Source organism: Conger conger, chromosome 18, assembly GCF_963514075.1.
Source record: "Conger conger chromosome 18, fConCon1.1, whole genome shotgun sequence".
Classification (NCBI taxonomy): domain Eukaryota; kingdom Metazoa; phylum Chordata; class Actinopteri; order Anguilliformes; family Congridae; genus Conger; species Conger conger.
The window spans coordinates 8,897,606-8,920,000 of record NC_083777.1 but is presented as its reverse complement, the minus strand read 5'-3'; the positions used below and the strand labels follow the sequence as shown (position 1 = coordinate 8,920,000).

The following is a 22,395-nucleotide window of genomic DNA, read 5'->3' as shown; positions in this document are numbered from 1 at the left end:
ATGACTACACGTCAGTCCTGGGCAGAGTAACACTGTAATTAAAGAATTAACCTGACTGCTGTCTGTCTCCTATCCGAAAACAACGGCGAACGCTTGATACGGCTGCCTCGGATTTCAAACAATGCAGCTGTTCCTGAAATCATACGACGTGGACTCGTCCTTTATCAGATTTTCCTAAAGCCATAAGTTATGGTTTTTAAAAGTGTTTGTGACAAATTTCATAACGGAGCGATGCGAAAATGGCTTTTCTGTGTTGCAATCTTGGAAGTTCCACAGGTTTGTAATAAAGGATCTGTCCTGGGTTTGGCCTGAATGTCCTTATTTATGTCTCAAGGCTAGAGTTACTGAGATCAATATCTTGAGATTTCGCATCAAGCCGCCCTAACCTTCAATGAAAAACAACATTAATTATTTACTTAATCAAATAAAACATGCCCACGGCTTATGCACCAGAGAATGTGTCTGATCCCCAACAGCTGTCCCTCCTTAAACACACACCGCACAGCACGCCGACACAACTAGTGCATTGTGGGCCATAAATAGGGGTCTCTGACTATAATCGCAGGCCCTGTTCCTAGAGACCTCTATATCTATGGCCAGAGATGATGTGGCAACAGCAGTGACACTGTTCCAAAGCAAGTGTAAAATGGCTATCGACTATAGATCCCACTAGATGATACAGCTGACAGCAGGCTATTCAGTGACGCAAGTGCAGTTAAACCCATGAAATGGTGAGTGAGTGTGTGCCCTGTTTATTTGTGTGTGCGTGTGTTTGCGTAGGTGTGTTTAAGTGTGCAACTGCGCATGTGTTGATCTGCATGTTTCCAGAACCGGACGGATTAACCATAGATGCTCTGTTCACACCACATGTTCCAGATATACTATTTATTGGAACAAGAGTATGCTCAGCTAACACAAAACTTTCTCACAATGTTGCTGCCTTTGGGCGGCAATGTTATAACACTGACAAAACATTCAAGTAACATTGTGAAAGCATTCTTAGTTAGCTGGGTAAGGAGTGGTACGTATGGTACTTAAAGGTACAATAGGTAATATATCTGTGTTAAAACATTGTTACAAGACCATTGTAAATGCATTCCCATCATTGAAAAAGGCTCACTGACATGTTCACTCACTCTCTGCCTGTGTTTATAGTCTTTAAATCCGGGTTTCAAAATATGGAGTTGACGGGCCGGCACTCTGTACGAAAACATTGTATAGCTGTCCAATAATTCAAGCTCATTAGTTTAAAATTGGTTCTAATTGCCAATGGCATTTCAACGTCAGCGCGTTCACAGAGAAGGGGGAGGGATAAACAGTGTTGTGGATTGAGCGTGTTTGTTGCTGCACTTCCTCTCTTGACCGAAGTCCGAAATTAACTTTAAAATGTGATTTTATCTTAGCAGAGGCCGCCAACATCACCCTTCTGCTCCTGCTGTTCACCGAGGGTTCGCGTACATAATGAAGGGGCTGGCCTACTTCCACAGCATACTGTCCTGTTCATATTCAGGTTAGAAATTTGCTGAGGTTTGTGAGGCTCTGTGTACCTTTCACATCCTCTGCCCTTCTCACTTCCTGTCCTACATAACTGGCAGGTTGTGCTCTCCAGCTCTCGTGTCACAGGGGCCGTGTCAGATTTCTGTCTTTAAAAACCTATTTGTCCACGAAGATATCAGTGAGTGACAGCTCTTTCTAAACCGAACAACAGAAAGTAGAATTACATTCCACTTAACGCAGCAGGGGGATGGCGTACCCTCAATCATAAAAACGATAATGTTACCGCAGAGAATAGATGCCTGCTCTGCTGACCTAGCTAAGGGTCTACTCCGTATTCTGCTCCACAAAAGAAGCTTCCAGTCCCTCTCCACTGAAGGAACAGAGCAACAGCTAAAGCATTCACAGATGCACTGCTTTACCCTTCCTTCTGAGCTGAGTACAAAATTCACAGAGTTAATTGATGTCCCGATTCTTTGCTTTGCTCGATTAATTAGCGCAAGGACTGGGCCCGAATTGCTTAGTTTCCTCATTATTTTGCAGCCAAGTGTCACAGTTTTAATTACATTCCCGCGCATATATGTGCGAAATTCTCATTTAGCTTAAATGAACGGTTACTTATGGAAGCAGCAGTGGAAACTATAGGGTGACCGCAACCGTCCCGTATTTAATGGTTAAGTCTGGTAGATTAATCAGCACTGCTGCAGTCAGGCGTTACTATAATGTGCTGTATCTTCAGTCTCCATGCTGGAGGATGCAGCTGAATTCCTCGTAAAGGCGAGTGGCTTGAAGAGGGGTAAATACACACATTCAGGTGTGTGCGTTCGACACACTCATCGTCCTCACGGTTATCGTTAGCATATTTTCCCGCGGTTCCCTCTCATTGGGAGACAGGACCTAAAAATAGCCGCGGGAAAGTGCCGGAGAATAAACAGCCCCGGGAGCGTCGCTTGTCACTTCACGCCGAGGGAGGACGTCGCTGTCTTCGTCCAGACGGTTTGAAGGCGCTGTTAACCCGTTGTTTCTCAAATCTCCCCCTGCGACGCGTTTCAAAGGACTGGGAGAGCCGGCTGTTTTTACAGCATAAATAAGATACAGCTTAAACGACTAATTTCCTCTAATGCCAAGGAAACACTTTCTCTTCAGGAATAAAACGAGTAACCTATGTACATAGAGCCTGCAGTGGTACAGCGTACGTTAATGAGGAATTAATAGAACTGCAATTAATACATTCAAATTCATTCGAATAACTGATAACATATTTACTGTTCAAAGGCCCTAACCTTGTGGGAGTGATATTCACCCGTCTAAAAATACATGAACGTTACATTGTGTTCATTAAATATGACGTCCAAAATGAGGTAATACTTTTCATTAGCGGACTTCATCAACAATGCTGCTAAAAGCAGTGCAAGATGATAGCTCCACAAATTGATATGTTGGAGGGAACCACAAAGCTTTCAATCTGCGCAGTTACTTTGTCTATGGTCCCAAGCGTATACACGCATTACGTCTGAGTATAGTGGCAGACATGAACATTTGAATGCTTTAAAAAGCCTGTGTGTTTAGTGAGGTAACGTGCATCACCTTGGACCAAGTCTAAAAAATCCAGTTTACTCATATATGGGAGATATTACAATGATCTGTCCCAAATATGAAAATGCAATATAAATGATAAGACAATCTATGTGCACAAATGAAAAACAGGCTTGCTAGACTGAGTGAGGCTTATCACCTCCGAACAAGAAAAGGCAATATGACTGAGTACTGAGTGCAGAAGCTATATTTTATGCCCATGTTGTTGGGTGCTGGTGAGTCGTGTGCACACAGGCTTGTCAGATATGACGGGGCTACATTGCTTCCATAAATGGAAAATATACCTGCATCACCATCATGGCAAAGGCAGCTAGCGGCCATTTCAGATTACTCACTAGATGCAGTTCTTTTAATTATTTCCCGATTATTCGCATAACTATTTTTATTTGTTTAATTGTATAAAAAGGGACAATACACAGCAGTCTATTTGTATCAGCAGCATCAATGCAGAACACTAGTTTATTTTATTTTATCTGTATTTACTCGGTGAACTGAAACAGGACCCAACTCGCATGCAATGTTGAAAACGTCAGCATGAAAGGAGTTGCGTTAGATTATATAACATTACATAAAGGGTATGATGTATAATGATGTATAGCGACGGATGATACATTCACATATTAGACGGTGAACGGCTTCATTTTAATGGCTCAAACTCCTGCCACCGTTTCCCTGTCTCCCCCCGCCGGTGTGTCCTGACTCGATTGGCTGTGTGGGAGGAGAAGAGAGCCTTCACCGTGTAGCAGCATATGCGCAGACCCCATGCTACTCTAACACGGAGAGAGAGAGAGCTTTCAGCCGCTCTGCAGCCCGCGCACGACGACGGCTGCCCTGTTCTCCCGTCCTCGTTTGCATCTTCCCCCCCCCCCCCGCCTTTCAGTCGCCGGCTTTGATGTTTGAGCACTCCGGAGAGCCGCTGGAACAAAGGGTGCCACTCACGAGCTGTCATAAAAGCGTCTGAAGAGGTGTGGCGAACACCTGCGAGAGACGGAGGGGCAGATGCGTGGGGTGTGCGGCTGAACGCCCCCCCCCCCCCCCACTGAGAACCTGAAGGGCCCCCTGCCCCGCTCTGGCTAACGCGACGTTTAAAGACAGAACATTCTGGGTACGATCAGATCCGGTTCTGAGATTACATTAAGTCGTGAGGAACATGTCACCAAACTTTCTTTTTGGAATACAAAATTGCTTGCTGGAATGGCACTGCTTGTGGTTTAAGCACCGATGCAAAGAAACAAGGTGAATGCTTCCATTCGCATACGTGTGCAGTCAAAATGGTACAGCTGTGGTGTATAAAGTAAGTGTGAACCATACAAAAGAGGCAAGCTGCCCATATGAAGTAAAATGAGTCCACCTTCACTTTAGTGACTGCTGGCGCTACTCATGGCTAGCTGCACCATTAGCGTGCTGCACAGCCCGACCACGAGCAAACGCCTCTTCACCATCAATCTGCACCCCGTCAAGGGACATTCGTGCTGTGTCAAATCAAACCAGTTACATTTGCAAGCCATACCAAAATCTCAGAGCTTCCCTGGCCTTAGCCTCTAAGCTGCTTTCTGAGCGGAGATAACCAGGGATGAAGGCCATTGTTACCCCTGGCAATGTCGCTGGAAGCCTGCCAATCTCCGTTCCTTCTGGCCCGGACCAGGAACCCCAGGGAAGCTTGCTGGCCTAACTCGGTTCTGCCACATAGCCGTGTCCCCTGCCAGAAGAAACCATCCCAGCCAATCAGAAACGTCAACAAAGCAACTCGGCATCAGCTGCACCCCAGATACAGTGCGAACTGAGGCGGCATGCGTCACGGCTTGGTGCGAGGATTACGAAAACGGACGCTCGATAATTCGAGCGGGTTCTTTTCCCGCCAGACGTGGAACGGACACCCTGAACAAAGGACCGGAATTGCGGCCCTTACGTAGTGAGAAATCGGTCAGAACCGAGCTGCTCCTTCCCGAAAATATATCCAGCAGCGAGAGGAGCCATCTGTCCCTGCCCACACTATCGGTGACCTAAACAGAGACAGCTACACCCAAAAACTCAGCAGTGTCATCAGCCTCGTCCAAAATACAGAGACGAAACGCATGCACACACTCACTCACTCACTCAGGCTGGCACAAACACACCCACACAATCACAGTCACTCCAAATTATCTACTGAAATAGCCAAGCACCCAGTAGCAATGGCACCCTTCCCTCACTCATTATATTCTCCGAAGAAATATGTTGGCATCTGTATGTAAATTAACTTTTAATCCCAAATTAATTTCAAGGCAGCTTGAATGTACGTACATAAAGCATTGCTGGGGTGTAAAGATAGGCAAAGAGGTAGGAATTCTGTTCTGTCCCACTGTTACAAAAACTTAATTAGAAATGACCTGGTCTGAATTGACCTCAACCCTGACCAAAGAGATTACAAGTCAGTGTGAGTAAGTTTTGACAACTTTAAAGAGTCTGTAACTCTTGGACATCACTAGGTTCATGATGTGATTATTTGAGCTCACTGGCAGCTATTATACTTGACATACAGGACATCAGCGTTTGAAAATCCCTTAATCATATATAATTAAATTGGTACAATATCTGCATGTAATCAGAATATATACTTAACACTGATAATTAAATTCACAGGAATCATAACTTAATTGAAACTTAAGAAATCAATGTTTTGTAGAAGAAAACAATTTGCACACAAGTGTGCCTACTCTCCTTCCCGATACTGACTCATGGCCAGTCCTTGCTGAACGCTTCGCTTCACACCGGAGCCACCTGGACGTTTCAGTAGGCCTGGCACGCTCGTGGCCTTCTCGTCCTCCGTGACGTTCCACCTCTAAGTCACCTCCCTGTCTGCTGGACCGTGATGCATCAGCACTTTCTGCGGCGGGGCCAGGTTCCCGGCCTGCTCCGAGCCCTCCGCAGCCCGGCCCAGGTCAAAGAGACCTGCACATTCAATCTCCCTCCACTGTGGGCCACACAGGCCCTGCCTCTCACGTCCATGTGTGCGCATGCATTTACATACTTTAGAGTCCCAACTGCCAGCTCCTCTCAAAGTGGGCCGCTCGGATTAGGCCCTAAAAATATCAGAAAGCCAGCTTTCAAAGGGTCTCGGAACGCAACGGCATCTGCGGTGAAAGAGCAAGTGTTTCAGTCACAGCAGTTGTGTTCCCTCTGGCTGAGAACTCACAGTAAATGGTAAAGGGTTGGCATTTATATAGTGCCTTTATCCAAAAGCGCTGTATCTCATTATATTATATAGTGCTTCTCATTCACCCATTCATGCACACGTTCACACATCAACAGCGATTGGCTGCCATAGGAGGCACCAACCAGCTTGTCAGGAGCATTTAGGGGTTAGGTGTTTTGCTCAGGGACACTTTGACACACCCAGGCAACCCTCCAACCGGCAACCCTCCAACTGCCAGATGACTGCTCTTACTGCCTGAGGTAATGCCACCCCAATGTCAGTAAAACTTGACCTTTCCTTTATTTCTTTTTGGATGGATTGATGGGGTGGATTTCTTCATTATTGCCCTCCCACTGCAACCTGCATGTCAGGTTAGGTGTGCTCCTGCCGTTGCCAAGGCACTGGCCTCAGAACTGGAGTTGGTCCCCGGGCACTACATTGTGGCTGCCCACTGCTCCTAAGTAACTAGGATGGGTCCAATGCAGAGGGCAAATTACCCCACAAGGTTTAATAAAGTGTATCTTATATAGTATCAGATTAGTGAAATCCCTCTGGCCTGCTATTTGCCATTCCAGCCTCGCCTATGGCCAGCAGTCTGGAGCTATGAGGCCCAGAGCAGTAAGATGCCCCAGTCCTGAGAGGCCTGGAGCCCTGTGTGCTATGGCTTTATCTGCTCCCGTTGTATATGACCAAACCCTGATGACACTGTACACACACCTTCTTACAGCAGTGGTCTTTGTCTTCATTCATACAATATCATTCAGATACTTCATTGAGATCTTAATGAAATGTTTACGAGCTGAAGCACCTGGAAGTCGAGGTTCACAGCCTGTGTGGATGCTTGTGCTATGTGACCCCACTGCAGTCGATTTCTATGGCCATCATAAGGAAACCTTACTAATCATATACATTTTGGAATGGCTGTAACAGTGAGATAGATCTGAGGTCCCAACTTGGTGTTTACATGAAAAATCATGTTGTGCCTATCATCAGGGTTCCCCGATGCTCGGGCTAAATACCCAATCATCTGACATATTAAACAGTTATATAAAACCTTAAGGTTTTTTTTGTTTTTTTTGCATTCATTGCTGCAAGGGGAGGACAACAGGCGGGGGGAAGTTTCTATGTGTCCTTCTGGAAGACTGCCCAGACATAGATTAGAAAAAAACAATGCAGAATGCTCATTTTTGGTGATATTGTCCTCAAATTTGAAAGGGGATTTATCCGGTGAATATTTGGCAAGAGAGAAACTCAACAATACAACATGCCCATTTTATAGTGGTGAAATGTATTTAAAAAGGGTTTGAACAGATAACGGCAAACAGCAGGCATCCTGCCTCACTGTGCTATGTTTAAATCTTAGGCACTGCAAGTAGGCAACGGTGTGAAAGTAATACATCGCAGGAATATATGGCAGCTTAAGTTTGAGATAAGAATCCCCTGAGATTTCTCACAAATCCTTCCAAAATGATTTACTTTATCTCAGTCCATCACACAATGGGATACCCTAATGTCACACAGAAAGGGTATTGCATGTCTAAGGCCGCACCGATGCAGAGGGTAATAAATCACTCTTTAACCTCACGCAATATTTACATCATTTTATATTTTAGCTCCAAGCAGTATCAGTGGCTCATAAATAATACAAAGCCTGCTGACTTGATTAGTTCCCGAGGGTTAATTTTACGATACGTAAATAAGTTGATTTATATGTCACCGGTTGTATTTTTGGTCTGGGAGAATGGATGAAACACAACATGTAGGCTATGTACACTTGCCAATTATCTGTTACCATGGCAATTATTATTATTTTTTTTACACTGCAGTCACACCCCTATTGTGAACACATTTCAATCACAGAGCATCTGTACCAGGCTGATCTGTGTAAGTTGCCAGGGATAAGAGAATCTGCTAAATGCCTCATTGTAAATGTAAAGTGCATTTTTTCCACTAGCCGTGTGTACTCGAAGACCTCCAGGGAACTTAAGTATTGTTTCTGTGTGTTTGCGTGTGAGCAGTATGTTATAAGGAAACCATGTTAGTCTATCAGCAGTTGTAGATTTGTTGTCAAATTACTGCGTTAGTTAGACCAGGTGTTTTGCATTTTCTGTCATTAGTTAGCAAATCTCATGTGTTTTTCACCAGCCGCCGGCAGTTTCGCTCGGTTCTGTTATTCTGATTAGGTGATCAGAATCAGTTAGATACTTTGGACGCTGCAATTGTTAGGATAATTTTTAGATCGCTAGTTTGCATTAGTAATTAGCAGTTTATATAGGCGTGCTCAGAGCGACGCTCCCTCCCATTTTGGAATGGTATGGTGTGTCAGCACCCCATTACGGTCTGCTCTCTCCCCTTCAGAACGCGCTTCCAGCGACTTGGCCCTCCACGACGACGGAACCCCACCAACCTCTGCTACCCCTCACTGACCCCCTGTGACAACTTCACAGTTGTAGGGGGGCTATGGAACTGTCAGTCTGCCACACGGAAGGCTGACTTCATTACTGGTTATGCCTCCCTCCTGTCCCTACAGTTCCTTGCCCTCACCGAGACCTGGATTACACCAGAGAACACTGCCACCCCCGCTGCCCTCTCATCCTCCTTCTCCTTCTCACACACCCCCCGGCCCTCTGGCCGTGGAGGTGGCACTGGCTTGCTGATCTCCCCTTCGTGGAATCACAATCACTTAAAGCCTTAGACCGCAATGGCACTTATGTAGAGATATCGTTACTTGTATAGGTATTGTTGTTTTTATTGGCTGTTGTATTCTAGCTGCCAACAGTGGTATGCTAGTTTGAAAGTTGATTGTACTCTTCAAGGGTTCTGAATGTCTGTATGTTTACACTAGGACTCGGAACTGTACTGTCCTCTCAGGTCTACTTTTGCACTTGTTCTTGTGATTGATTTGCACTTTGTTAAATGCCACGTAATGTAATGTAATGTAAACATAATCATACATGTATAAATGTACAAGGAAATGTAGGCCTTCATGTACATTTTAAGTGTACATGTAAATGTGCATATAGATGAGCATTCAAATGTAGGTCTGTTTGTAAATACAAACAGATTTGTGCTTGTAAATGTTATTGCCAATATAGGCCTAACTGTAAATTTACAAGTAAATGTATTGTGCATGTAAATGTAAGCGGGAAAGTATTTGTAAAATGTAAATGTGCATGGCTCTGAGGATACCAATGGACTGAAGCACCTGCTGCACCTTTCTAACTTAATTTTTTCATGGGACATTGTTACTTTGGTTATTGTATGTTGGTTAGCAGTTTTACTCATCTAGACCTGATGTCTGATCCTCCACTCTCAAGAGGAAACCATTGTTCATGTCCGTTTTTGCCATATTCAGTTCTCTCAACAGCACCGAGCTACACAAAAAGCCTGACTGTGTTCAAAAGGCACCAAGAAGACTGCATGCCTACATTCCTGCAATGAAACCCGGTGCTTTCTATCATTTCCCACATGAAAATATTGCCCAAAGATGAAGGTTGACCAGAATAAAGCGCAACAATACCGGCAGCAGCTAACTGCTTTTTAAATGGCTGCACTGCGACGAAGTTCTCATGCCACGGCATAACGGTAATCTGTCCTAATTGACTAATTTTAATGGTCGGACCCAGCTCAAAACATAAACGCCGAACAGATTCCCACCACAGCAAATTATTTTGTAACACCCTGGGGTTCTTATTAGCGCTCAATGCCAGAGGAATGGAGCGTCCCGATTGGACAGGAAAGAGAAACGCACGCAGATGAACGTCTGCCTACTCGGGCTTTCTGCGTATTCCCACGCCAGTGGCTTTTAATGGCTCCAAATGTGCCGTCCCTAGACTGGTTTCACTCCGTTTTATTCAGGTGTAGTGTGAACGTGATGTGAAGGAATCCCAATGCAGGTCACACGTCGCCCTGCTGAAATCGCACCTGTCCGTATTATCAGGTCAAAGAACATTAAAAACATGTTATAAAACATATGTATATTGCTTTTCAGCTCCAATAGCCCAGTTCTAAATTGATTCAAGAGAACTGGCTTTTTTTATTGACAGCAGTTGTTGTAAAACCGCAGTCTAAATTTCAGCAACAATCAGTCAAAACAGTTTTTCTCCTCCACCGAAATACTGCAGGTATCGGGTATCTCCATCACACTAATGCACCACAACAGAAGGGTTAGGGGTCAGAGTGTTTCAGAATTTCAATTAATTGACAGAGTTGAAATGGAACTGACCCCAATCCCCCGACGCTGGGGCGGATCCTGCCCAGAGGGACCGAATCTAATGACGACACAGCGATGGCGAGATTCATCTAATGATGCCAGGGCTGACTGGAGGAGAGACCAGGGCTGACTGGAGGAGAGGCCAGGGCTGACTGGAGGAGAGGCCAGGGCTGACTGGAGGAGAGGCCAGGGCTGACTGGAGGAGAGGCCAGGGCTGACTGGAGGAGAGACCAGAGCTGACTGGAGGAGAGACCAGGGCTGACTGGAGGAGAGACCAGGGCTGACTGGAGGAGAGACCAGAGCTGACTGGAGGAGAGACCAGGGCTGACTGGAGGAGAGACCAGGGCTGACTGGAGGAGAGGCCAGGGCTGACTGGAAGAGAGACCAGGGCTGACTGGAGGAGAGACCCGCTGGCAAAGCGGCAAACGCACAGGTGTCCATAGAGATGCTGAGGGCGGAGAGTGGGGTTCAGTATGCCGGGATCCTCCTGACTCATTGGCAGATCTTGACTCCTGGGGTCAATTAGTCAAATGCAGTAGTTGTGTAGTCCTCCCACGCAGTGACTCGCGCACAGCAGGACTGGGGGGCAGGGGCGGGGGCGGCGGTGACTGCAAATTTGTAGGCTCAATTGCTCATCTCTAATCTCCCAAATTGATACTTAATGACACTGCAGCAACGTGATGGGCTAACAAACGGAAATTGGGCTTTAATTTGTACTAAGTGCAAAACGTTTCCATCACCTTCCTCAGCTCAGCACATGCGGGAAGTTTGAGTGCACACACTTTAAATTTAATTGGTACAGTCTCACTTTTTTCAGAAATGGTCCCATGGAGCTTCTCAAAAACTACATCCTGAAAAACAGAATCAAAGTCAGGTGCATGTAAAACCCTCTTCCTACTGCACGGCTGTGCAGCAGCATTTCATACAGCATACATTGGGCGAAAGGCAGGAATACACCCTGGACAGGTCGCCAGTCCATCGCAGGGCATGGCCAATGCAACAAAAAAAAGAACCACTCCCGTTCACAATAACATCAAACGACGACACCGGGCTTGCAACTGAAAGGTTGTCTTCTTGACTCCCAGCAGTTCCCTGTTGCTGTAAACTTGAGCAAGGTGTTTAACCTGCCTGAATTGCTTCGGTAAAAATAGATTAAAATAGCTGTACAAATGGATTGTAAGTAAAATTGCACCCTGTGTAATTTGCTCTAGGTAGGAACAGCTGCCACCTTGAAGAATGAACTCCCTGTGAGATGGCCTCTTTGTGCTTTTCCCATTTCCAGCACAACAGCGGTTCTGTTCGGAACAACATTGCTATTCATTATTCATCGGGTGAGTGACGGGTCGACTGATCGGCCGATTGTCTGCGTTTTCTTCCTCGATCGCTGACATGGAAAGAGGTCTGAAAATAGACGACAGGGCGGCTATTGGCCGAGACGCCGTGTTAGGACTGTACATAAAGGGGGAGCGATTTTCACGGTCAATGTGTTGCAGCGCTGGGCCTCCAGTTAGGGCCCTTTTCACAAAGTTCTGTTGGACCACGGGCATTCCAGAGGGGGAGAAGTACCAGGGGGATTCTGGGAACGTTCAATCTTGTCCTCTCCCGCCACTTCTGTAAAGGTCAAACTTGTAAAGATGTCTCTTCTGAAAGGTGTTGGGAAGCAAAGCGCTTCACCTGCATTGCAATGCAGTAGCTTCTGAACAGTGTGCTGTAGCATGCAGCTATCAGATCCACAGTTCATGCATCGATCTGTCTTTTTTCCCCCCATTTGGGTCTCAGGGCCCGTGTTTACCTATGTAGCACCACAACTAGAGACAGCAGAAGTAAACCCAGATACTTCTTTTGTGAAGAACACAAAGGGCTTTGCAGATTACAACAGTGGTCTCGCGTCACAATGCTATCCACACTTCGTTGAGCTGCTTCTCTGAAAGCGGACACAAAAACACACACAAAATGACCCTTCTGTCAGTACCACCCCCAATTTTACCCACACCCCTGCTCCCCACGCGATACACTCCCCAATACACTAACCTGGCTTTCAACCGCCTAAGCCATAAAAGATAATTAAGTTCATTAGTAAAGGTGTCTGGACTTTAATTCACATCTTTTTTATTGAGACCAAATAGCACAGCAGCAAGATGAGCATCATGTCATGCAAGGCTTCATGCTTTAAATGGCTAGACTAAAGCTATAAATGGCCACACCTCACCAGGGACCCATATCCTACAGCAATATCTGTGCTGAGTATTTACTCCACAGGAGGACATAAATGCCTTTAAGCCCCCTGCCCCCTTTATTTATTTATCTGTCAGTCTGTCTGTCACGGGCAGTTTCCTTTGTTCTGCAATTTTGTTTCAGCAAAATCTTTGCTGACATTTTGTATCGCGACAATGCAATTTAAGCGCATCAATTTATCCTCTCCGCTTATTAAAAAAGTGCAGCATCGTTTGCTGAGGAGGACAGTTGACTCTGAACAGGGAACAAACTGCGAGGGAGGGAGGGGTGTGGGGGGGGAACACAGTCTGTGAAAACCTCTTAAGGGATAATCCTTCATGCTCTCCCAGTGGCCGGCAGTCCAGTTGGCTACACGGCCATATTATAATTTCCCCGGCCCCAAAAATGGCCAGCCATTTTGGCAAAGGAAGGATGAGGGCAAGTGAAGAACGAATCGGCAACCCCAGAGATTCTCCTCAGACGTTTGCCTGCCAGAACTTTCCATCTGACAGTGCGTTTACTTACAGCAATATTTATACTCTGCTCCTACTGCAGTGTATCCCTGCTTTCCTTTACCGCTGCTTTGAATGGTTTTTTAATGTATTTATATGTAATGCTATTTCTCTCTTGATGCATTACATATAATTTGGTTTTTTGCTTGTTATCTATTTATTTGGCTCTACTCATGAACTATCACTGCATTTGTTGTTACTATTTTAGTTGTATTTATGTACCTTTTCTTTTCATTTATAAGTGTGTCATCAACATGCATTGTTACCATTTAGACCAGAACAGGCTGAATGTCATGTGCCCTAAACTATTCTGCACCACACCATATGTCTCTTCGAAACAGACCAAATCAAGAACACAGCACATTGTTTTTGTGTCAGCGTTATTAAAGGTGTAAAGCCTGGTCGTAAAAATAACTACATAAATACATAAATAAATCACAATAGCCGCAAAGTGCAGGGTCATCACCATAGTAACATGCTTAACCATGATCGACTGGAGATGCACTTTCCAAATACGATAGCATTTCCCATTAGCGCAGCATCTTGTCACTGTTTTTGGATGAGCATAAACGAATAAAGTATGATAAATGGGTATACGGTGCAGCCTACATTAATACTTTTCATTTAATTTATTTTCCAGGTCATTTAACTAACATTTGCCACTTTATTGACTCGCTCCATTGACTGAGCTAACTTAGTATAACATTAGTAGCTAGCCAACTTGTCTAAATAACATTACCCTTGGTAATCTATACCCAGTGTCACTATTTGGTATTTATTAGACTTTTTTAATTTTTTTATGTTCTGCTGCTGTAGCCTATTCACTTCAAGGTTCGACATGTTGTGTGTTCAGAGATGCTCTTCTGCATACCACTGTTGTAATGTGTGGTTGTTTGAGTTACTGTCACCTTCCTGTCGATCTGAACCAGTCTGGCCCTTCTCCTCTGACCACTCTCATTAACAAGGCATTTTCGTCTGCCACTCACTTGATGTTTTTAGTTTTTTGCACAAATCTCTGTAAACTCTAGAGACTGGTGTGCACAAAATCAGCAGTTTCTGAGATACTCAAACCACCCAGTCTGGCACAAACAATCACTCCACCGTCAAAATCACATTTCTTCCCCATTCTAATGTATGGGTTGAACAACAACTGAATCTCTCGACAATGCCTGCATGCTTTTATGCATGGAGTTTTCGCCATGTGACTGGGTGATGAGATATTTGCATTAACAACGCTGCTGTAGAGTTCTACCTAATAAAGGCGTCAGTGATGACTGCTATAGCAAGTTGGTACATAATAACATCAGCTAGTAGTTACAGAATACAAATTAAAACCAATACAAATACCCGCAGTCATTACTGTACACTTAATGTACAGTTTTGGCAAAGCAAGTAAGCACTTTGCGTTGCCTTATGAGGGGCTCCAGCGACTATAGTGAAGCCGCACTATCTTTGAATATATGAAACGGCATCATGGAAAAACAGCGCAACAAACGCAGAGCGGGCCTCCGTGCCTGACCCTTGGACAGGCTCCGGGGCTCTTTAATTGGCTCTCGGCATCGTTAAGAACGGCGAAGCGGCGCTGGGAGCCAGGAGCCCCCCCCCCGTCCGCCGGTTCCCCCCGTTAGCTCCCCGTGTCACGGAGGTGACGGAGCACGGACAGGCCTATTCATCTTCCAACAAAACGGGCCCTGTTCCTCCAACCGACAGCCCCCGACGCACAGCGCACAGCGGGTTCGCATTCAGCCACGCTCTTAATTGCGGTTTTAATTGTGAAGGAGAGACGAATCCTATCCCAGTTCATGCGATTCATCCGTTTGTTGCCATTCGAATAATCCTCCTTGAAAAAATTGATGAATTCCTTTTTCGCCAGTCAAATCATCCTGCATGAAATTGAGTCATACTGTATATGTTTGTTTTTTTTAGTTAATATATGTTTGAAAACCTGGGGGCACTTTTAGTACGGTATTGCCTTCCGTTTCGGTGGAATTCGCTGTAAATAAGGCCCCGTTATATGTTATTTATTTTATCGCAAAGCAAGGCAAATAATTCCCCTCCAGGAATTAGTCCTATGGCTTCAGACAGCTGAGCCACTCAGCAGTTTCTATCCAGGAAATCATTACCGACCACAGCAGATAAAAAAACAAGCCAGGCAAAAACAGTGCTTCCCTTTCATTACACTCTAACTCGGGGCCCAACCCTGTTCCTGGAGATCCACTAACCCTAATTTGGCACCCCTGATTCTACGATTTATCATATCAAGAAGATCTTGAGCTGTTTAATGAGGTGTGCTTTGTTAGGGTCTGAGTGAAAGCCTACAGGGAGGTAGATCTCCAGCAACAGGGTTGGGCAACTCTACATTAACCGACATAATAAGATCAACTGAGGCCATGGTAAAAAAAGTGGGAAAGGATGGTGAATAATTTCAGATAGGTTGGGGCAGATACTGCATTGGTCTGTATTAGGGCATGGCACTCTCCACAGAAGACTTCACAAACAGGTCTGCAGAGGCTATACTGCAAGATGCAAACCACAGGATGGCCGGGTTACAGTTTGCTGAGTAGTACCTAAAAGAGCCAGCAGAGTTCAAGTTATTGCAAACCGCCTTGTTAATTAATGGAGGAACTGCCCAAGAGCCAAAGGCAATGATCCCTAACATACATCAGTGCTCTCTTTCTTCTTAATGATGTTCCAAATGGTTTATTTTGGTAAGCCCATTGTTTGTTTGTTTTCTCAGCCTCCCAATACTTCATTGACTTTTACTGGCACAACTCTGGTCTCCATGTAGACAAATGCCAATAACAGACTCCGAAGGCAATCAAAATCCTAGAATGAAGACCTACTGAAGATTTATTATACCTGCACGAAGGAAGCGATTGAATACACCTGACTAATCAGAATCAGCTGAGAAGCCAACTGTCAAAATGACCTTTGGCCCCCTAAAATGGGGGAACTATGTATAAAAAGGGATGTCATTCTTACAAGGATCACCTGATATCGATGTAAATACCCTCAAAATGAAAGGTGACAGTCTATACATTAACCTCACACTCTTTGTTTCATTTCAAATCCAATGCCCTGGAGTGCAGAGTCAAAACAACAGAAAGTGTACCTACTACTCTTCAAATACTTAGACTGCACTGTATGTCTCTTAATATTAGTTTTTTATTATTCACTTTTAGCATAAAGTTTGTATGGTGTTATTTTAAGTCAGGGCTGGCAATTACTGCCTCTTATGTAACCGGTGATATTTTTGTTACTTTTCATCGGGTCCTGTGCCGTTTCTAACGTTTGTTTCATTTCAGGCTACTTCATTATAAATTAGTAATTTTCAATTTGCTATTGTCTACAGTTATGTAACACTTCAACTGAAAATTGTCTGAGACAAAAATGAATTCTGAATCTGATTAAGACTGACTTTTAGAAGGCAACTTTTCAATATAGTATTAATGAAACTAATACTATATGTTTTTGTCATTTTGTCGGAAATTACATTCTCTAAAAACTCTAGAATGCATTCCTCTGGAACTGAAGCATAAAATTAAGTGAAATGTTTATGATAACAATGAACAAGGCCCTGCTGAGCTCTTCAGTAATACCACAGGGTTTTTGCGTGTGTGTGTGTGTGTGTGTGTGTGTGTGTGCACCTGTGTGTGTGTATGAACATTTGTGTGTATGTGTACCCGCGTGCTTGTGCATGTATGAATGTGTGTGTGTGCGTGTGTGTGTACCTGCATGTGTATACGATGTGTTTGTGTGTTTGTGTGCTTGTGGGCATGTGGGCATGTGCATGTGAATGCCTGTGTATTTGCATATGTATGCTATATATGTGTGCGTGTGTGTCTGCGTGCATCTGTGTGTGTGTGTGTGTGTGTGAGATCATATGTGCATGGTTGTGTGTGTCGTGCTGCTTGACTTCAGGCTAAGAGCACACAGGGCTGAGTAACAGCGCCCCCCACAGGGCAGAGTGTGACAGCGCTGCATAGAGCAGAGTGCGCTATACAGCCAGCTCCCCACAGCTCGGCCTGTCCCACTCTACCCCACCCCCGCCCCTGCCCCTGCAGAACCCACCGCTCACGCCGTTATAGAGGCTCCGGTGGTGCGGGGGCTGTTCCTCTCCCCCAGGCCTCTTCTGCGCCCCCTCTCTGCCGGGGCTGCCGAACTTCAGCCGCTCCGGGCTGGAGCTGTACTGGTGCCTGTGGGTCTCCGGGCTGGCCCCGCTCACACGTCCTTTGTGGAGGTGTTCGGGCGTGGCCCCGGGGCTCTGTCTGGGCTCCGGGCTCCCGCAGGCGCTGCCCGCCGCGCCCCTGTGCTTGTGAAGGTGCTCGGGGCTCCCCGCCCCCGCCCCCAGCAGGTGTTTTTGGGCGAGCGTTTCCGCGGCGCCGTGTTTGACGGGCGGCTCGAGGCCGGCCCTGGCCGCGGCCTTGGCGTGCCTCTCGGGGCTGGGCCTGTGGTCGGGGGGCAGGGAGCCGCAGCGCGGCCGGCAGGAGGGGAGCAGGGGCGGGTGCTCTGGGCTGGTGCTCCGGCGCCGGCCGGCCTGCTCGGGGGGGACCCCCGCGGGAGCGGAGAGGAGCTGCTGCTTGTGCTGGAGGTGCTCGGGGCTGCCCGTGCTCCCCGTGCTGCCCCCGCTGGAGGTGCTGCTGCCGTCGCCCACGTCCCGAAGCAGCCCCGGACCCAGGGCGGAGCCTTGGTGCACCCCGCTCTGGCTGTCGACGGCCCCCCTCCCGCCCTTCTCCTCGTCCAGCATGACGCACAGCTCGCGGAGCTCCAGGTTCTCCCTCAGCACCTCCTCCTGCCGCCCCTCCAGCTCCTTCAGCTTCTGCAGGTAGAGCGCCACCTCCTTGCGCATGACGCCCGCGCTGTAGCGGCCCAGCCGCTGCCACTCCCGCGACACCTTCTTGCCCTTCTGCCGGTCGTCGTCCAGGAAACAGCAGAGGTCACGCAGCTCCTGGTTGTCCTCCTGAAGCTTCTGGTTCACGTCCTTCATTGGGTGCAGACGCCATTTTCAGGAGGGGAGAAAGACGGAGAGAAACCGTTATGTCATGAAGTGTGCAGTGTCTATGACACATTCCAGATGGCACAGAACAGCAGTGCATTATAGTGATGAGTAACGATGGAGTAGCAATGGTTTCGTGAACATTCGTCCCAAAACCACGACTTTCTAGCTGTGCTGTAAATGGGTTGTTCTGAAAATTTGGTTTCAGCAGGAAAATGTTTTATGGACATTTTTGTGACTCACAATGTTTTTTTGGTTTTTTTTCCTTAATTTTTTTATGTATGTATGTCTACAGCATCTCAAAACCTTTAAATATGCATACCATTGCTTCATTTTATAATGCAGGATAAAATGCCTTATTTTGTACAAATGTGCATCCTCTGTTAATAATAATAATTACACCTTTCTCTGACTGTATACTGGATACTGTACATAAAAGTTAAAACATAAATAAAACTCCAATAGAATTGGTTAAAACACCTGGAGGGATCGTGTTACTCAGACCTCTGACCTGCTGTGGGAATGTGAGTCTCTATAGATGCATCTTAAGTCTGGTCTTTAAAGGCCCACATGCATCAGCACTCTCTTCCTGGTTTTAGTATCTGAAAAGCCCACAAAACGTCCGCAGTGACGTAGGTTTAGGGAAAAGTCCTTAATCCCTCCCCCTCTGCCTCCTAGGGTTAGCTCTCTGTGTTAACATGGTCAGCTCTCTGTGTTAACATGGACAGCTCTCCGTGTTAACATGGACAGCTCTCCGTGTTAACATGGACAGCTCTCTGTGTTAACATGGACAGTGGTGAAAGAGAGAATACAATGATAAATGAGAGGGAGAAGAATCAAGGAGCAAAATAACTAACAGACGACTAACTAACTAATTTAAAAGGTCAGCAGGGTTATCGAAAGGCACCGAAAGGCTTTTGGCTCGGTCTCAAAGAGGCAGATTACATGGGCTCAGTGGCTTATAATATTGCAACATCATCTGGTAATTATGCAAAGACATACGCCATGTCACATTTAGCATCGATTTACCGATTTACCAACAGCTCAGAAAAATAGCACATTGACTCTAAAATATGCATACTTGGACAAAAATGTACTTTTTTTTTTACTTGAATCATTAGGCAACGCAAAACTGAAAGCTCAAAGACGATACGAGAAGCTCAAAAGCACAAAAACTATGCATGCAGGCCTTTAAAATGTGTGTGTGGTAAGATGGTATCGGTGCAGCGGATAGCGGATGAGAGGGTGTTCTACTGCCTGGGAGTTATGTGCGTGCATGCGTGCATGTGTGTGTGTTTGTGTGTGTGTGAGAGAGAGAGAGAGTGTGTGTGTGTGTGTGTGTGAGAGAGAGAGAGAGAGAGAGAGAGAGAGAGAGAGTGTGTGTGTGTGTGAGAGAGAGAGTGTGTGCGTATGTGAGAATGAGTGCACGTGCATGCATGTGTGTGTGTTTGTGTGTGTGCGTGTGCGCATGTGTGCATGCAGATCAGAGAGAGGTTTAAGCTATGGATAAATGTGTGTGTGTGTATGTGTGTGTGTTCACGTATGTGCATGCATACAACTGTGTTTACAGTGTGAGTCAGTATGCAGCAGAACTAGACATTTGCTCACTGAGAGTTGACAGTTATGTTTAAGCTTCAACCACACACCTTGAAGTCCAACACCTTGCTAGCAACCTATTGATTTCAGTGGGTTTCATTTCAGTCTCAAGACATCTATTGCACAAAGTGGCCCCCTTCGCTTTGCTGTATTTTTTTGGGAGTGTCTCTTACCACTAAACATCTGTCCCTCTAACTGGCTCTTTCATTTGAAAGTAAATTGGCGATAAAACACATTTATCATGTGTTTTGGGTCATTTGTAAAATATCGAACTGCTTAAATCTGTGTGGTTTTACATGCATAATTTTCAGTTGCACCTACCTACTAGGGTTTTACTATCAAGACCCTTTAGATTACAACAAGTGTCTCTTTTGGCTGCCGGGACATCTAGGTCTAGCAAGAGAGAACTACAGTGGATTGCAAAATAAAATTTATGCTACCTGAAGAATTTGGTCAATTTCACAATTATGTTGTAAAGCAGGAGTAGTATCAATGGATTTGTAAAATATAGTTTTTATAAAATATGGATTTATTCATAATTGTATGTCCATAAGCATGTTTCTCCAAATGGCTCCATAAACTATAATAAGAAAAAGTTAATATGTCCGCAGCATTTATCTAGTAAGCGCGTCTGCAAATATCCTTGTCCATTTTGAAGTTCAAATTTAGTGTGCGAAATTAGAGTTAAAACAGGAGAATAAGGCGAAAGCGTACAGTTCTAAAGACTGAAATAAAGCAAAACATGAATTCCTCTCGCATATGGTCCACGCTTTGCCTCACCTTAAGCCCTCGGATTTCGTTCAGATGCAGCTGTAGCCTGCGGTTCACTTCCCGGATGAGATTCCCATGGTCCAACATGACGCTCATCTTTTCGGCTTCAGCTCTCCGGAGGCGACGCACCAAGTCTTCCTTAGTCCACTTCAGCAGGTCCTCATCCGTAAGCTTGGAGATGTCCTCCTCCGGACTGTCTGCACTCTTAGCCGACGGGAGCTGCGCTGCCATCTCCATTGATTTTAAGTTATTCCAATACGGTCAGAAGAACACGAATTAAAATAAAATAGCCCCGCGCTTGCACTTTCACAGTGCTCTTTCCACAATGTATGTGGAGTTAAGATAGTCCACTATAAGTATCGCATATTTGGTTTCTCTCCGCGTCTCATTTTTGCTTTGGTGACAAGAGGAATATAATGCCCTCTATGTAAAGTAAGTCAAAAGAAGACACAAAACTAATCTGATCGATGCCCTTCGCGTGTACGGTTCCCAATTCAGCATCCTTTGTAGTCAAGTTGCCGCTTTGTCTCTGCTGAAGAAGCCTTCACCGTCTCCCCGGTGACCGGTCAGCATTCCGCCCACCGCGCGTGCAGCCTCTTCTTTGTGAGTTCTGCTGCTGCCTGCACTGAAATGGAAATGGCACTTTCTGCAAAGGCATAGCGGCAACGGAACAGAGCGATCGTGACCGCAGCGAGGAACACGGCAGACTGCTCTCTCTCTCTCTCTCTCTCAAAACAAATTTAATGTTGTGGGACGCGTTGATAAGCAGCGCCATCTACTGTTTAAGGCTTGGTAAGATGTTCATTTAAAATGTTACCTATGCCAATGTTATAAATGTGAGGCGACAATGGGTGTGTCGATAGGTTCCGACGAGCTGGTCAGTACCTTGCATGGCAGCCGAAAGATAACTCTCTGGTCTTCATGTTGGTTTATTTTTTCGAACACAAATGCAAAAACCAAGAGTAGAAATTTGTAACTATTTATTGTTTAACCAATCAATATAACAGGGCACATCTGGGCAACAAGAAACACCTGTCAGTCACATTTTCCAATACTTTTGCTCACCTAAAAATTGGGTTGACTGATACAAAAGGTGATATATTTGTTAAAAGTTGTTTAACAAATATAGATAAAAGCTGAAATTCAGATCTGTCATCTCATGTACAGCTTTTGACCTCAAACTCAATTGTCTTCAGTGTATAGCAAAAACTAAGAAATTGACCTTGATGGTCCAATACTTTTGTTTTGCATATTTATTGTAGCATATGTATTGTCCAGCAACCTGACATCAACACCTGGACAGGCCAGAGCTCACCCAAAACTATAGCCACATAGCTGTGACGTGCAGCAACAGGTTAAAACAGATCATAGAAAAAAGGAAAAATACAAAATCAGCGTCATATTTGAATATTTTTGTTATGCCGAGGGGGACAGAGGAACCAAAAGCAGACCGGGGTGAAGAAAAAATGGCGGATTTAATTGCAACAGCAGGGGCAGACAGAGCGGGTCAAAAACCAGGGGGTCAGTCCAACAAGGCAGAGGTACAGATATCCACAACATGCAAAGAAGAGTCCAGGGAAGCAGGCAGGGGTCAAAAACGGATATCCAATAAACAGGGGCAAGGACTCAGGAACAAGGGCAAGGATACAGGAACAAGCGTTCAGGATCAAGGGGGCTAGAACTGGGGGAAGGAATATAGAGCTTGAGAACAAATAACAGGACAAGACGAACTAGCAGCGTGCAACTGAAAAGGACAGGTATAAATACACAGGGAAATGAGACAAACTAGGCAGGGCATGGGAGTGAGGGCGGTCTAACAAATAAACAT

General features: G+C 45.5%; 1 protein-coding gene across 1 annotated transcript in view; it reads right to left on the bottom strand.

Moving 5' to 3' along the window:
• Nucleotides 1–21,180, bottom strand: part of LOC133118462 (coiled-coil domain-containing protein 85A-like) — a 25,503-nt gene extending 4,323 nt beyond the window's left edge. The window contains exons 1-2 of the mRNA XM_061228491.1: nucleotides 20,577–21,180; nucleotides 17,276–18,185 (exon numbers count right to left, since the gene is read on the bottom strand). Coding sequence (XP_061084475.1) covers nucleotides 17,276–18,185; nucleotides 20,577–20,804 — 1,138 coding nt within the window. The 5' untranslated portion in view covers nucleotides 20,805–21,180. The remainder of the gene's footprint in view (nucleotides 1–17,275; nucleotides 18,186–20,576) is intronic.
• Between the last annotated feature and the right edge of the window lie 1,215 nt (nucleotides 21,181–22,395).